The 16183-nt window shown below is 36.9% G+C and overlaps 1 protein-coding gene across 16 annotated transcripts in view; it reads right to left on the bottom strand.

Moving 5' to 3' along the window:
• Positions 1-16183, bottom strand: part of CSPP1 (centrosome and spindle pole associated protein 1) — a 67630-nt gene that overhangs the window by 23834 nt on the left and 27613 nt on the right. For 15 of the 16 annotated variants that reach the window (XM_074882639.1, XM_074882591.1, XM_074882625.1 and 12 more), the window contains 8 exons: positions 15502-15595; positions 14472-14529; positions 10963-11135; positions 9959-10077; positions 8260-8338; positions 7800-7920; positions 5819-5966; positions 2157-2309 (listed from right to left, as the gene is read on the bottom strand). In XM_074882639.1, the coding sequence (XP_074738740.1) occupies positions 2157-2309; positions 5819-5966; positions 7800-7920; positions 8260-8338; positions 9959-10077; positions 10963-11135; positions 14472-14529; positions 15502-15595 (945 nt within the window). The remainder of the gene's footprint in view (positions 1-2156; positions 2310-5818; positions 5967-7799; positions 7921-8259; positions 8339-9958; positions 10078-10962; positions 11136-14471; positions 14530-15501; positions 15596-16183) is intronic. The other variant, XM_074882601.1, reaches the window with a different exon arrangement.

The following is a 16183-nucleotide window of genomic DNA, read 5'->3' as shown; positions in this document are numbered from 1 at the left end:
TGGGATTAAAAGTTCTTACATTGTCTGACTAGAATATTGTCAGATTTTAACTGCTCAATTAATTATGTCCAAGCAAGTTGTCTTTTTACAAAATTACACCTATAGAAGTCATATATTCTACTGTCCCATCAACAGTTTAGTATCTAAAAATGTTACCCGTAAGTTAATTAGAGTAGCAAAGTTTTTACATCTCATAACTTTACTGCTTACAATTACTCTGATTTAGCACACATAGTTCTGTTCCTTGGGTCTATTCACTCTTTAAAAACAGAACATCTTAACAGAACAAATATTTAGGTAAAATACCAATGGACAGTACAAAAAACAAAGCCCAAAACTGGCAAATAAAATTCTAAGCAGTCAGAAAATTGAATTCTGCCAGCATAAGGTGCCTTCCATACTATGAAGTTTGAAGCGTCAGGTTTTCTTTAGCCCCGAGTTACAAATGCATCATAACCATACAGTCCCAGAAGCTCTAGCTAGGAGGATTAACTCAGAAACCACACAGAACAGGTTTTGCAGAACAGGATCCCTACAGGAAGCAGAAGAGAAAGGAAGCAAGTAAAGGAAAAGTAGATTAAGTTGTGTTGACTTTTCAGCTGACACAGCACGTTCTTCATTCATATCATATCTGCTCCAAAGGACAGTGCCTCAGAGATGTGCAAGAGCCATAGCTCCACTGAGCTGAAATGAACGCAGCTGTAGCTGTTCTCATGTTCCCCCCTTACATTCCCCTATAGGGAGATGTACCATCCAAGACAGATGAAAGCAGAAATAACACATACACTTATTCCCATAGGAATGCATATGCTTACTGCTACAGCCTAGCTTCAGGAGCACGTGCTTGCGTACCAAGGAGTACACTTTGAGGTCAGTATTATTTTTCCTTACAAGGAATCACTGAATTCTTCCAAAACATAACTAAATTTACATGTGGCTCTTTCAGGATAGATTTCCTTCAAACTGATATATTCCATGCAAAAAAGCAGAATAAAGTTTATATACCATTTGAAAGGCATGGACACAAGACAGGCAAGTTACTATGGAAGGTATCAAGGAATGAACTTACTGTGTACCAACTACTATCCTGCAAGTTCCTCTTTTAATGGGGCGGTGTACAAAAAAACCCCACAAAAACCAACCAACCAACACCCAAAACCTACATAAAGCCACTTTACTGCCTGACTAATCAAATGGAAGATACGAGACTATAAAGATCACATTGTGATCTGCACCACCTCCTGATCCCAAAGCAAGTGATCTAACCAGGGGACTCTTTGCTATTCTGCATTATTACTTTATTGGCCTTGCCTGTTTCACTTCTTACTAAATGGTTACACATAAACTGTATTAGGGAGAAAGCAAGAGGGGGGACAGAACAAACAAAAAAACTGATTCTACAGCCAGTGGTCAGGACACTGAATTGCAATCATGCAAAGTAGATCCATGCCCCAAATACCATGTAATTCTTCATATAGAAGTGCAACAGTTCAGACAGGAGAAAGAAAAGAAGCATGTAAGTTAACTTGAGAAGACCACCACTGATCCTGGCCTTTGCCCATCCCAGACTAGGGGCAGGTCTGGAGTACCACAGCTCTCATTTAGATGTCTCACAAAACATGAAAAAGATGTATTAGATTTTTAAATAGGAAAATAAAATAAAATTCCTAAAACTTGGAGGCAGTGCACAGGGCTGCATATGTACCCAATCTACCTGTAACTTTTTAGAACTTGTTAACCTATTTACTGTACCAATTTCATCTTAATCTGTAATATCATACACCTGCAGACCCTCCTCCTTGTATTCTATCTTCTCTCCTGTTACACATTTATATTTTATTGTGTCATTTAAAACACAAATATGTATGAAGATTTGATTAGATAATACTGAACATGGAAAACTAATAGTTTTCCTGACCAGTGCTAAAACAGTTATTAGTTATCACTACTATTAGTTATCACTAGATAAGAAAATACATTTTCAGTGCACACAGTGACAGCAACAAAGAAGTTTGGGAAAGGAGCATGATACTGACTTCGCAGGTAGCGAGCACTAATACTATCATAGAACTGCTAGAAAGGAATAAGGAAACTAGAGAACTTCGATCACTAAGACCTATAATTAATTAGAGCTGTAATACAGTATTCTTAAAAACCTGCTATTTTATTTGTAGAGGCTTCTGTGTTCTCAGGTCTTGGGGAGGCCAAACTTAGGTCAACAGAGACAATAGCCCTTTTATCTTCATATAGTCTTGCCTCTGGATTAAGATATGCATCTTCATTTTGCTTGTGCATCATATTCAAGTCCGCTAAAGGAAAGGGGAAATAACTGTTTATAATGTTTTGTTCTCATAAGAGGCACATTCACTATAGATTCTCAAAAATACAGGGATTTTTGAGCAGACTCCACTTTTCCTGGGCATACCACCTATGGGAACAAAAAGTTTCAGCAAAGACAAGAACATAGAAGCTATAGGTGAAATAACAGTCATTAGGAATTCACTGATTAAAAATTTATGTTGTTGGTTTTCTTTAGCCAGGAGTGATTCTTCACAGCAAACCTCCCCTCTCTCCAGCCCAGAAATGCTATGAAATTGAAAGATAAAGAGCTCCAAGACAAAAATGACTGACAAGTCTCTGTGTTGACAAGCATGTATTTAGAAACCACCCCTTCTTCTATTTCCTTAAAGCTGTAAAATACTTTTGAGTTTAGTACTGATATTTTAAGTACTGAATCTCTAATTGGTTACTGCGAAGGGCAATAAGCACAACTGAACCATTAAAGTGTATTTTGCTCTTCATGTCTTTAGTAATAATCCAGGTGCAGATTTCTGTATGTAAGCAAAACAATGTCATCCAACATTTTCACCAAAACTTGCATGGAGCCTCTCAGTTGCCATAAAAATCCTGATCAAAGATGTTAATTTCAGCTGATTTTGAAGTGTTACCATACTATATCTAGAAGGCTCGTATCAAAACAAGAAAGTACTACAGTTTTCAGATTATCTTTTAAAGTAGTGTTTCTGATAATTATGAATTACTGTAGTCATTTAAGCACACAGATTCCAAGAACTTTAAATTACATCCCTCTCTGTAAAGCAGCCTTTGCATACATCAGAGTCTCAAAAGCGATTTACAGACATTTTCAAGAGGATAAAAAGACAAGTCACACTGCATAAGAGAGAGACATGGCAGAAAGCATGTTATGTTTCATGACATTTGACTCATAGCTTATCCATCATGGTGCTAAACTGGTGGGAAAAGTAACTTTACATGTGTAATTCAGGAAAACAGGCTAAGAAACTTCTTTCTCTTGGTTCCTCATTTACGGACCAAGATAAGCTTCTCAGCAGGTACATGCAGAGCTCAGGCTAATATGAGAGACCTACATTTTCCTCTGACACACTCTACTCACACCACTGTAAAGCCTAGAGAAAGAAGCCAGACACTTAAATGCAGCGCTAGTGAACACTTCTATATGCTCTGGGGATAAACACTAGCTTTCATCCTCAACACAAGTTTCTAAACTTATTATTTGGGCACACAGTATTTAAAAAGCATTTAAACTTTACCCCCTACCCTCAAACTACACTATGAATTTAGCCGTATGTCACTCAGGTGTCATAAATCTGAAACTAATTCTTTATATATAAACTGTTATCCAGTAAGTGTTCCATGCTTTGAAAATTCTTATAGTTTATTACCAGGAGACATATTTTAAAAATCTAATCAGAATTCAACATCATCTTCCAGTAACAAGAAAATCAATTTGTTTTACGTTAGAAATCAATAGTGTGCTGGTTTTGGCTGGGACAGAGTTAATTTTCTTCACAGTAGCTAATATGGGGCTATGTTTTGGATTTGTGCTGGAAACAGTGTTGCTAACACAGGAATGTTTTTGTTACTGCTGAGCAGTGCTTACACAGAGTCAAGGTCTTTTCCACTTCTCACCCCATGCCACCAGGGAGCAGGCTGGGGGCACACAAGAAGTTGGGAAGGGACACAGCTGGGACAGCTGACCCCAACTGACCAAAGGGATATCCCACACCATATGACACCATGCTCAGCATATAAAGCTGGGAGAAGGAGGAGGAAGCAGGGGTTATTTGGAGTGATGGCATTTGTCTTCCCAAGTAACCATTATGCATGGTGAAGCCCTGCTTTCCTGGAGATGGGTGAACTCCTGCCTGCCGATGGGAAGTGGTGAATGAATTCCTTGTTTTGCTTTGCTTGCATGCATGGTTTTTGCTTTACTTATTAAACTGCCTTTATCTCAACCCACAAGTTTTCTCACTTTTACTCTTCTGATTCTCTTTCCCATCCCACTGCGGGGGAGTGAGCAAGCGGCTGTGTGGGGCTTAGTTGCCAGCTGGGGTTAAACCACGACAAATACTTATAAAATTGTAAGACCCACTCACTCAGCTGCTAAAGGCAAGAATGAAGAGAGCTAGCAGAGGCCAAGATTTTGAAATATATAAATCTAATTGTGCCTACCAAGTACTATTTTTATTTTATATGAACTATTCCTGTAGGGTTTGCTAGGAACCAGGATCAGGAATTTGAATTTTAATCCTATGTCTATCTTTGCTCGTATCAGAAATAGCGTGGCCAGCAGGGACAGGGAAGGGATCTTACCCTGTACCTGGCACTGGTGAGGCTGCCCCTCGATTACTGTGTTCAGTTTTGGGCCCCTCACTACAAAAAGGACATTGAATTACTCAGGCGTGTCCAGAGAAGGGCAACGAAGCTGGTGAAGGGTCTGGAGCACATGTCGTACGAGGAGCGGCTGAGGGAACTGGGGGTGTTTAGTCTGGAGAAGAGGAGGCTGAGGGGAGACCTCATCGCCCTCTACAACTACCTGAAAGGAGGTTGCAGAGAGCTGGGGATGAGTCTCTTTAACCAAGTAATAAGCAACAGGACAAGAGGGAATGGCCTCAAGTTGCGCCAGGGAAGGTTTAGACTGGATATTAGGAAGCATTTCTTTACAGAACGGGTTGTTAGGCGTTGGAATGGGCTGCCCAGGGCAGTGGTGGAGTCCCCATCCCTGGAGGTGTTTAAGAGTCAGGCTGACAAAGCGCTGAGGGATATGGTGTAGTTGGGAACTGTCAATGTTAGGTTAATGGTTGGACTAGATGATCTTCAAGGTCTTTTCCAACCTAGATGATTTTGTGATTCTGTGTTACTGGAGGGGTGGATGAACAACTTGCTGAGATCATAGCTATCTCCCAGCTAACCACTCCCATCTTGTATAATACAGCACTTGGAAAAAAATAAACCTTAAAAAACATTAGTGCTGACTTCTATTTATATAGCCATTTACCAGCAGTGTTACTTGGGGAAATTTAAATATTCCACTTAGCTTTATATATTTATTCAAACATGCTTCCATTTTCCATGTCACAAGTAGAGCTTTCTAAGCCTAGAAGTTATTTTTAAAAAGAAAAACAATAAAACCAACCCTGTTCCTGGAAAATGTTTAAATAAAAGTCTTCACAACAGTCTTTAGCAGATTTGTATTGCAGATGATTCTAACAGCTTGTTTTCCTCCTTCTCCCTTTACCATTGCACTGTATCTTCACTTATGGTTGACATGGTTTTCCCATTTTGTTCAAATTGTACTCTTTGAATGATTCTACAGAAATCAAAATAATTTTACTCAAATATTCCTAGAGTGCATCTGCTCGAAACAAGTACATCTATTTGTCAATAAAGGGCTACCAGTGTTACAAAACAAGGAATAACATATCTGAATAGAGCCCTTTCAAGAGCAAGAAAACATCAATCTTGGAAAGACAACCCATAGTTTTGGCAAACATACTTATCAGATTTCCTTTTGCATCTCTGAGAGGAGCACCACCACCACCTTTTCCCCAGGGGTTGTAATTCCTCATTTCTGTTTCTAACTTGGCTTCATAGCGCTCCTTCTCCTCTTTCTCTTGTCTGCGTCGTTCCTCTCTCTCTCTTATCTACAAACAAACCAACCAAAGTCAGTTACATAAAAATATCACATTAAGTATAATTTTAATAAAAAGTTAATGGAGCAAGCTGAATGCTATCATTACTTATTCCCCCATCTATATCAAGTAAATCGCAAACACTCCATTGCCTATATGGCAGACAGTGCATTGAATACTGTTGTCAAAACATGCACACTCACAGAGAAACATACAGATACACATTATAAGACTTCCAAGTTCCAGAAATGTTCACATCTGACACATGCAGTAGATCACAAGTCCCATATCTTTGGATCTTTCATACAGAAGTTTATACTGCCTGAAAACTAAACAGACAAAATTCGACAATACTACAGCACTTGCTTCTATCAACCTGGTATATTTTGTTTAACCAACTTAGACTAGAGATGACATGAGATAAAGAAAGACTCCTAACAATAAATGCCTTAATATAATGCTACACAATTCTATAACCACTTATGAAATAGTTTTCTGCAGTAATACATGATGATGTATGCAAATAATGCAGACCTGTTCATATGGTTTGGTCTTCCTTTTCTTCAAAATCAGGTTAGATTTATACAACTAAGTCTCCTAATAACTTAATGTAGCATTTATAAAGAGAACAGCTGTTAGAAAAAGTCCATCTTCTATTCAAAGCTTTTAAAACATTACCTACTATTTATGTAGCTGAAATATATTAATGTATTTTTTCTTAAGTTTGTTTCTTCTGTGCATTAGATAAACATTTCCCTTTATCAAGTAGTCAGACAATTTCATAAGAGAGATAATGAGTCAACACAAATGGTCAGTCAGGTTTGTCTATAGGAAAAAAGCAGAATACCTTCTGTTCGCTTTCAACCACAAGCAGCGTAACTTTGAAAGACTGTATCATGCCACGTTTATTAGACCTTTATGTCAGATTGTGGCAGGATAAAATTTACTTAAGACTATAGTGAGAAAATCCCTTCAGAGAAGCGTAAGTGCAATATCAGACACTATTCCTAAATGTTTATTTTATGCTTAATTTGACCTTGATTGCAGCCTCTCCTTTATCCCTATGCACAATCCTAATTAGAACTAGAATATTTTTGTAGCAATTATTTACCTCTGCTGAAGAAATACATAAAGAAGAATAAGATAAGAAAATGTTAGTGACATTGAACTGGGCTCTAGCAAAATCTCTTCTGAAATAACATGTCTTATCATGGTCAAATACATTTTATAAATATAAACTCCCACAAGGTGCAGCAGCAGCAAAAGGCCACAAAAATGAGTAGGGAACTAGGATGTCTAGCGGAAGACTGGAGACTCAAGAAATTTGTCTAGTCTATCAAAAAGGAAGCTGAAAAGAGGTAAGACACGACCTACAAGCACACTGGAAGTAAACATTAGGAAGGCTTTTGAATTAGTATCCAAATGATCATGAAGAACTTACTGAAATTGGAGTGTTTCTAGTAATTACAGCAATAATGCTCAAAAGCAATCTTTCAATAGGAATACCAGAGCAACAGAACTCATTGTTTTAAGATACAGGTTCTTATGCTTATGAAAATAATTATATAAAACACCATGCCTGGAACTAATCTATTAATCTGTTTTCTGTCGGTCTTAACATTCTCTCTGACAAAAAAAAACCCTGAAGAGCTTACTGTCCACCTGAAGAGCTAAAATAAGCTAAAGCAGGATCAGAGGAATGGGAGGAAGGAAGTGATAAGGGAGGGAGAGTTAAGAAAGTTTTTTACTTGTAAACTAAATCAATATGTTTGAAAGAGTACTACAGTTACAATGATACGTTAAAAAGTAAAAGAAGAAAGCATCCAAAGCTTTATCACTCAGTACCTGCTGTTGTAATTCTTGTTGATAAGATAATATTGCCTCTTTGGAAGACTTTGGTTTTTCTTCAGAAAATACTCCTATGCTTCTTTGTCTGTCTCCTGTATTCCTCTGTCCAGTGTTACTTCTGTATTAGAAAACCACACATATAAAAGGAAAACATCATAGGGTCTGGGGTGGGGGTGGTGTTTTAAAAAAAATTTAAAACCAAAATAATCCCTGTAAGAACTGTTGTTTTCCACAGCCTGGCAGTTTATAATCTCAAACATTTTCATAAATCCATACAAAAATAGACTTCACTAAATTATTATTTAGATAGAAATTCTTAATTAGAAGTTTGAAGAGTTGCCTTTAACACACTTTATTTCAAAAGCATATGTCGTCAGCAAAATACTCCCACCATGAAAAGTGTATGTATCAATACAGAGAAATACAAACTAAGAATATGAATACAGGTATTACTTACACTGATTGCTCTCCCAGGGCTTGGCCTAAAGGAGGATCCAGATTAGGTGTGGGTTGCATTCCCATCATACCTGTACCATCTACACAGTAAAAAAATTGCTATTTTAAATTCTGAATGCTCAGATATAAACGTTTGCCATTACTTAAAAAAGCTTAACAGAGCTCACTGCTCAAACTCTGTGACTGCAGAATAACAAACCAGAGTCTCAACTTCTATAACAAACTTAGCTAATCCTTAATGCCCTCTAAAGCAAGAAAATACAATGCCAAGGTACAAATCTATTTCTTAAATTCAAAAATCCCTTTAAAATTTACAAATGTCTTCATTAACATATTCTACAATCAACTAACAAAAATAAATTAACTCTCAATGTAACACTTGGCCTCATGCTTTCCAAATGTGTCCTCTGCTGTGAGGAGAGCTCCACTGCCTCCTGCAGAAATGCAGTACATCTGGCATCTGTACTCTTACTGAAATAGGACCTGTAGCACTCTGCCACAGCAGGGCTTGAAATTACTGTGCATACTACTGCTTGTGTTCAAGATAGTAAGAGATGCATCTCTAAAACAATTTCACACTTTCAGATTTTAAGCACTAGCAACATGCCAGTTTGTGACAACAAGCTTTAAGACAACCTAACTCTTGAATGTGAATTTTAAGTATTAGTTTCTTTAATACTCTAAACTGTAAGCCATTTTACCCTAGAGGTTATATTGATACAAGGATTAAAAAAACAAACAAACAACAAACACCAAAATAAAACACAAAAAGAAAAAAAAAAAAAAACACAAAACACACACCAAACAAACTCAAAAAAAACCCCAAAACTTCTGTGAGTTAAAACTGTGATCTGAAAATAATCTTACAAAGAAAAGGTAGAAAAAGGTGCCTGGAACTTAAAAAACAGAAAAAAAAAAATCTCTTGCAAACCATAAGCTATTATATTTCAAGATAGGGAGAAATTTACACTGGAGAAAAAAAAAAATCTAAAAATGTGTGCTCTTAAATTCCTAGCATTCCTGAAATTCCCCAGTAGATACAAATCTCATTCAAATCAACCAGCAAAACAGTTATTATTGTAAGGGTTTTTTCTCTTTTATTTTAACTTTTCTATGAGAGTAGCAGAACAAATTTCAAAAAGTGTTTCTGGTTTTTCCCCTAAATAAAAACCTAAACAAACACCACACAATCCAGTCTCTCCTCACACACATAACAGTTGTTTCACTCATGAAATCATCATGAAGCAGTCAAAGGGTAGCTTAAAAAAAAAGTTCTTAAAATAAAATGTTTGATTACTTCCTACAGTTCCTTTAAAAATATTGCAAATTATATCTGAAATTGTAACACCACCTAAATATGTAATCAATGACATTATGATTTTAGCAATTTTAGAAAATAATGTTTTGATTATCAAAACTATAAAGAAAATTAACTGGGAGGAGTAATGGCAAAGTAGCTGAGACTAGAGCTTATTCAAGCAATGAATAAGATTTCTGGAAGCCATAGCACCTTTTGCTGTTGGAGAAAACCACTTCATTCAAAACCACTATTGAAAAAACCCCTACTTTTCATTCAATGCATGTCTAAGAAATAGGTTTAAATTGCTTTTACTAGTTCTACATTATTCATCATTTAACTAGATTAAAAGCAGTCATCTGAATCACTCTAACAACCAATCCACCTAAAATCATCAACTTACAATATGCAAGATTGGGATCCAAAGGATTCCTTGCCCCGTAGAAGTAATACGCATCATCGTAAGGCGTTCTATAGTTGTCTGTCAAAACTGGAGGTGGAGGTGGTGGCATTGGTGCAAGCCTTAAAGAAGAAAACCAAATTTTTGGTTTGTTGTACAACTGAAAAGAGATCATTAAAAGAAGAAAGAAATTTTTTTGAAAAGAGAGAGAATTTAATATGGGGAAATTCTAGATTTAGCTCAGCCCAAGACCTCTCATGAGTGCTATGCAGGAACAAGACACAATAAGCCTCAGTAGGGAATTAACCCTCCCTTAGGGAGTAGTACATGAACCCACACTACTCCAGAGATCTAATGAACTTAAAAAAGCACACCTTCTTTAACTGGCTCAAGTTAATGATACTTACTGGTTACATCAGTAACAGTAAATAAAACAAGTCAAGGATTAAGTCTCTGGTCAAAGGGCAAGTGGCACAGCACAGCTTCAGCCACATGCCTGAAGCTCCTTCTCTCTCCCTATACAGTTTAGTCTCAAACACAGTGTCTAGTGGAAGCTGTCCTTGCTCCTGAGCTTAGCTCTGGGAGATCACTTAACTGATAGGGGCCAAACTCATGTCATACCAGCCTTCTAACTATACAGACTCTTCTGGGCATGCGCCCAAGCATCCTCACAGCCCGGTTCAATATTACAGGCATGGTCATCATTTCTATAGCACAACCCTTATTCTACACAAACATCCACTAAGAGAGAACTGTCTTCACAGATCATCCAGCCCCGCCCCCCCCCCCCCCCCGAATTTTCAAAATAAACTGTGAAGAAATAGACATTAAAAGCTTATTTCAGTGCAAAGTAGTTTCGTTTTCTCTTAATTGTCAAAATATTATTTCTACCTTCATTGGTTCCTTGGAGAAAGATCAATAGCACCACTGAGCTCTGCCTTAGCAGTAATAACATGCTTAACAACAATCATATTTACTATGCAAAATGAACATGATTGGTGATGCACCTGGGAGCTGCTATTTCACCAAGAGTGCTGGCTAGCCCTCTGTGAAAGTCTTCATTCAGTGGAGAGGCTGAAAGGACAGGCACTGGAGTTTGGAAAGCCACCCTAGGCTTTTCAGGAGGTACTTTCTCTTCAGACGTTCTTGCTATCAAGCCAAACTGCTTCAATCTATTTGGCTGAAGAAGGGGAAAAAAAAAAAAAAAAAAAAATGGAAGAAGAGAGAGAAAAAACCCACAACAGTTACCTTGTTATTAGTAGGAAATATTCTGAACCTCCATTTTGGTTGCATTAAACACTTCACTGGGTCCCAACTAGCTGTTCAAATTCCCAGTAATTGCATTTTTTTCTCCCAAGGAATTACTGGAAATCTAATACTACATGGAAATCTATCATGTTTATCACAGATTTACAAAAACCAACCTCTACGGCAGGTTTCAGAAGTATATGGTTCTAGTTATTGTCCAGAAAATTTCCACAGGTTCTCTACAGCTGCTAGTTTTCTACACAGACAGTATTCTCATATTACGCACAGGAAAAGGTTCCTAAATTCCTCCCCCCGCACCAAGATTAAAATAGCTCATGATCAGTAAAAATTAAAAACACGCACATACTGAGACTTTTTCCAATAAACATTTCCTTGCAATATCATTATTTTAAGTTCCTTTTTTTATTAAATTTTTCAACTATAAAAATTACAAAATTTGGGGGGTTTTCTTTTTATAATAAAAGTATCAAATGTTTATTGATAACTGGCAGCCTCAGCAGAAAGTCAAAGGCAACATGCAAATAGTGCGAAGGCATGCAAGTCAGTTAGTTTTAGAACTATCCTATCACACCCAGAAAGCCCTTACACCAGCTGCTATGCATAAATATTTTAATGTTTTGTTTAAATGAGCCAATATAATAGAAGACCAGAAAAAAAAATCATACATTGTATAACAGATTTTGTTTCTGAATTTACGGGTCCTAACATCATAGTGCTTCTATTAACATGCATTCCAAGTAATACCAGCAAGGTAATACCAGCAAATATTAACTATGTAACAGCAAATCATATATCATATACCCTACAATATAAAAGTATTTCAGCAAAATATTAAATGTTTACCTCCTCATCACTTAGCTGCAAGACAGTATATACAAGGCAGTTAGTACTCACCAATCATGAACTACAGCATTAAGATTCAAATTCTCAAAATTTTCTAGACATGAATATTTGTTTATAACATTTAACTTCAGATTTCTAGATGTGAATACAAAATTAGTTAATAGATATGAGCTACAGCAATTGAAAATTATAAAGCAGTCTACAGGTTATTTTTTTAAACTTGTCTTTTCAATTCCAGTGTCTTGAGTAGGAGAACATTTAAAACAGCCTTTCTCACTAACAAGTTTAATGTGAAGTGCTCCCAAAGTGCCCCAGATTTCAGCTCTGTAGCTAATTTCAGATGTGACTATGGTACTCAGTTCATCCTGGGGATTGTTTTATTTTAAACAAGCGCGACATATAACAGTCTACATTTATAGATTCTTAATCAGGCATTGCTATTTAACCAACGTGTAATTAATCAAGAAATCCACCTAATTAGAATCTCTCCCCAAGAGGCAATTTAAAGCTAACAGTGACTGATGCTTAATGAATGTAGCAATTCTACTTAATTGAAGGCTTTTGGCTAAATTAATGGTTTTAAAACATTATACATGCCCTGGACTTGCTCTGGATATAATTTTGTTCCTACAACAGGCACTTTTCAGTCTCTTACTTAGATGTGTACGGTACATAGAGTGCTGCAGCACAGCATGCTTCTGCCTAGTCAGTTTTGATTAGGCAAAACTGTTTACACTGGCCTTACAACCTGCTGTGCCAAAAGAGCTGGCATGCTCTGCTCTAGTTTTAGTTCTTTTCCTGCCTGGCTCCCAGCTGTACACTCCATCCCTCTCCCTTTCATCTGAATCCCCGATCAGCCAACTGACCTCTCCAAGTCAACTAAAGCAGCAACAAAGATTCGTATTTTTGCCCACTAACCAAGCTGAATCAGTTTGGAAAAAGGATCAAACAAGCACTACAGATGCTTTAAGCAGAGAGGGCAGGAACATGCAGCCAGACCACTTGTCAGTGTTCTCCCTCCCCATTTAGAAGTAAGAATTTTGATTCAGCTTCGTTACTTATCTACATGCATTCTCAGTCTCCTGCCTCACATGCTGACTAATAGCATCTGAAAGCTATTCATTCATCTTAATTTTCTAGAAAATAAAAGCTCCTTTCATCTCTGCTGAACTCTCCAGAAATGGCTAAGTTCCTTCCTATGTTGTAGCCTCCCCCAAAAACCAGCACTGTTGATAACTTAAACTGGTAACCAGTTAAATTAATAACCAGTTTATTCTTGCTTGAGAAAGTTACCCATCCTATGTCTCCAACAGTAGATCTCTACTGCACCCAGGATGCAACAGCTTTAGGCACTTCGCAAACACACATGCAAATCATATTAGTTCTGTGACAATCAGTCCACTGTAACGTTACCAGTGCTGACAATCTACTCCTTCATACACACTAATGAAAATTCTTAGTACAATAGTCACCTTACTAAGGAAGTGGAGACAGTAGTAACTCTGCATTAAGTCTTAAAAGCAACACAATATGAAACATCTTGGTTTTTAAAAAATCCTGTAAAAAATGCTTCTAATCCTGAACACTACATTTGATAGTGTCCTGGTTTAGCCAGGATAGGGTTAAGTTTCCCCAGCAGTGGGGGGGAAGCTCTAGCCGGGTTATTCAGATACCATGCGGACGTCACATCCTGGCGCAAGCTCGGTGAGCGCGTGGGTTGGCGCAGCCGGTTCTCTCACTGCTGTATGGGTATATACTTTGCTCTGTTCATTGTTATCACTGTTATTGTTATTATTTGTTGTGTTGCTGTTGCTCTGCTGTATTAAACCTTTCCTCATCTCAGTCTCGGGGCTTTGTATTTCACTCCCTTTGTGGGGGAGGGGCAGCGGCCGCATGGTCTCAAACCCCGGCAGGGGCTAAACCTTCACAGATAGTTTAAAAAATAATTACAATTTTGAAATTAAAAATTGCTACAATGATACCAATTTGGCTGCAAAACAACTGTTTTGGGTTTTTTTAATTGAAAAACAGCAAAAACTTTCTGCAGCATACTTTACATACCCAAAGAAAGGTTGCTGATGTGTGCATGTACAGGCTACCACTACACACCAAGTATTTTTTTCCATGCTACCTATTGCTTGTACCAAATTTCCACTTGGTCACAGCAAAAGAAAATGTTTGATAACTTTCATTAAAATACTTTCCTCTTAAGCTGAAAGCATGTGTAATGAGTTACAGCCTTACCATCCTTGGCTTCAATTCTATTTTATGCTAATGACCTGTTAGAAAAAAATATAACATTTATCATTCTATAAAGTTCTACAGAGTTTTGTGACTGAGCAACCACAGTGTACACATAATAAAAAGATCTCTATATAGATGAAAGAAAATCCAAGTGCCTTACCTTCTTTTCTGGGTCTCGAGCTCCAGAAGCAGCAACTGAGAGTTCAAGTTCCTTCTCACTGTTTTTGGGGTTTTTTTTTAAAAAAAAGGGGGGGGGGATCAAATCAGAAAGCAGTAAAAAATATACTCATTCTTTCAAAGCACACACCTCACAACACTGTAGTTAAAATAACTCTGAAAACACAGGATAACAGAAGACATAATTCCACTTAATTTCTTCTGGAGTCAGGGAAGAAGGATACTATATATTATTTGTAAATAAACAGAACTCTCAAGAAGTATCTGGCTACCATCTATTCCACCTAATAAAAATCCAACTACTATCAAAGGACAAACCAGCATATTGCTTTTTATTAGAATCTTTCAGTACGTTTCTTTAAAAGTGATCTTTACTCATGTTACAAGTAGTTTATAACAAACATACTGAAATGAATGATTCAAAAGTACAGCAGTAAGCACTATATTGTAATTTCACGGCTAGTCTTGTTCAGCATGTACAATTTTTCGTCACAGTGAAACCATCAATATTAACTTAATTCCTTATCCCTTCACTGATATCACTGTGTGCTTTTATGTATCCATACTATCATTCAGCAGGCAGCTACTAATAGGTAAACAAGAAATTATTATTTTATTATTCTGCATAAGCCACATGGTCAAGTGCTTTGAAAGTGAAAGATTACTTTCCTAAATTGGAGGGCAAAACAAGATGCATTTTCAACTTTGCAAAGTAATCAGACACTCTTCTACCAGCACAAAAGATAACTTCAGTTACAGCTTCCTTACCCTTAAGAAACTAAAAATAATTTTTTAAAAATGAAAAAATCTGTCTTTTCCTTTGTTCCACTGAAAGCTGGTGAATTTGTTTATTAAAAACAAAAGCTCTCATGCCAATAAGTTTAATTGGATGCAATATTACCTAGGCTAGTTGGAATTCCTTAGTTATGAAAATTATTCTTACCACATTGAATTCATTAAATTCCTTTAAATTTCAGTCATTATCTTGTAAAAATATAGTAACTTTCCATTACCGTCTCTTATTTCGCTGTTGCTCAGCCATCTGTTCTATTAGTTCTTGCCTGTATTTCTCTTTTTTCCTTTGGAGAAGTTCTCGGTCCTGACCACCTAATGGAAATGACCACACATTTGCGTAAACGCTCCACAAAATACACAAAAGGTACTGGACAAAAACATTGCATTTCAGTCAATTTAAAACATGAAACACAGCAAAGTATACGATATGGGAATGTACATAAGAACACTGGATCTTTACTGACTAAAAAAACTAGTATCTGGTTTTCATATAGAGTTTGTTTGGAGTATGATGATCAAAACTACTAAAATTTTCATTAGTATTTTCCTAGCTTGCCTGTTTTTGTATAGTCAGGAAGCTACAAATTTCAAAGCTATGTGATAAAACAGCAACTAAAACAAGTTACTTAAATTTCACATTTTTTCCCTAATGCTCGACTAAGGAAGATACACTATGGCACTCCAAAATTATGAGGCACTGATAAAATGAAACTTAAAACTGAAGAGAGTGAAACCCACAGGGGGGAAAGCAAATTGCTCCACTTTTAGGGTGGTTCCCATGACTACCAAGAATTAGCAAAGTATTGGCAGATATGTATATGTAAAAGGAAACCGTGATAACATCTCACATGGATTTTGAGGAACCCAAAAAACTTTAAACTTGTGGTAGTTGCCCCACAA

The sequence above is a fragment of the Strix uralensis genome, chromosome 1, assembly GCF_047716275.1.
Source record: "Strix uralensis isolate ZFMK-TIS-50842 chromosome 1, bStrUra1, whole genome shotgun sequence".
NCBI classification, from domain to species: domain Eukaryota; kingdom Metazoa; phylum Chordata; class Aves; order Strigiformes; family Strigidae; genus Strix; species Strix uralensis.
Note: the sequence above shows the minus strand (reverse complement) of the source record. Positions and strands in the feature narration are given on the sequence as shown.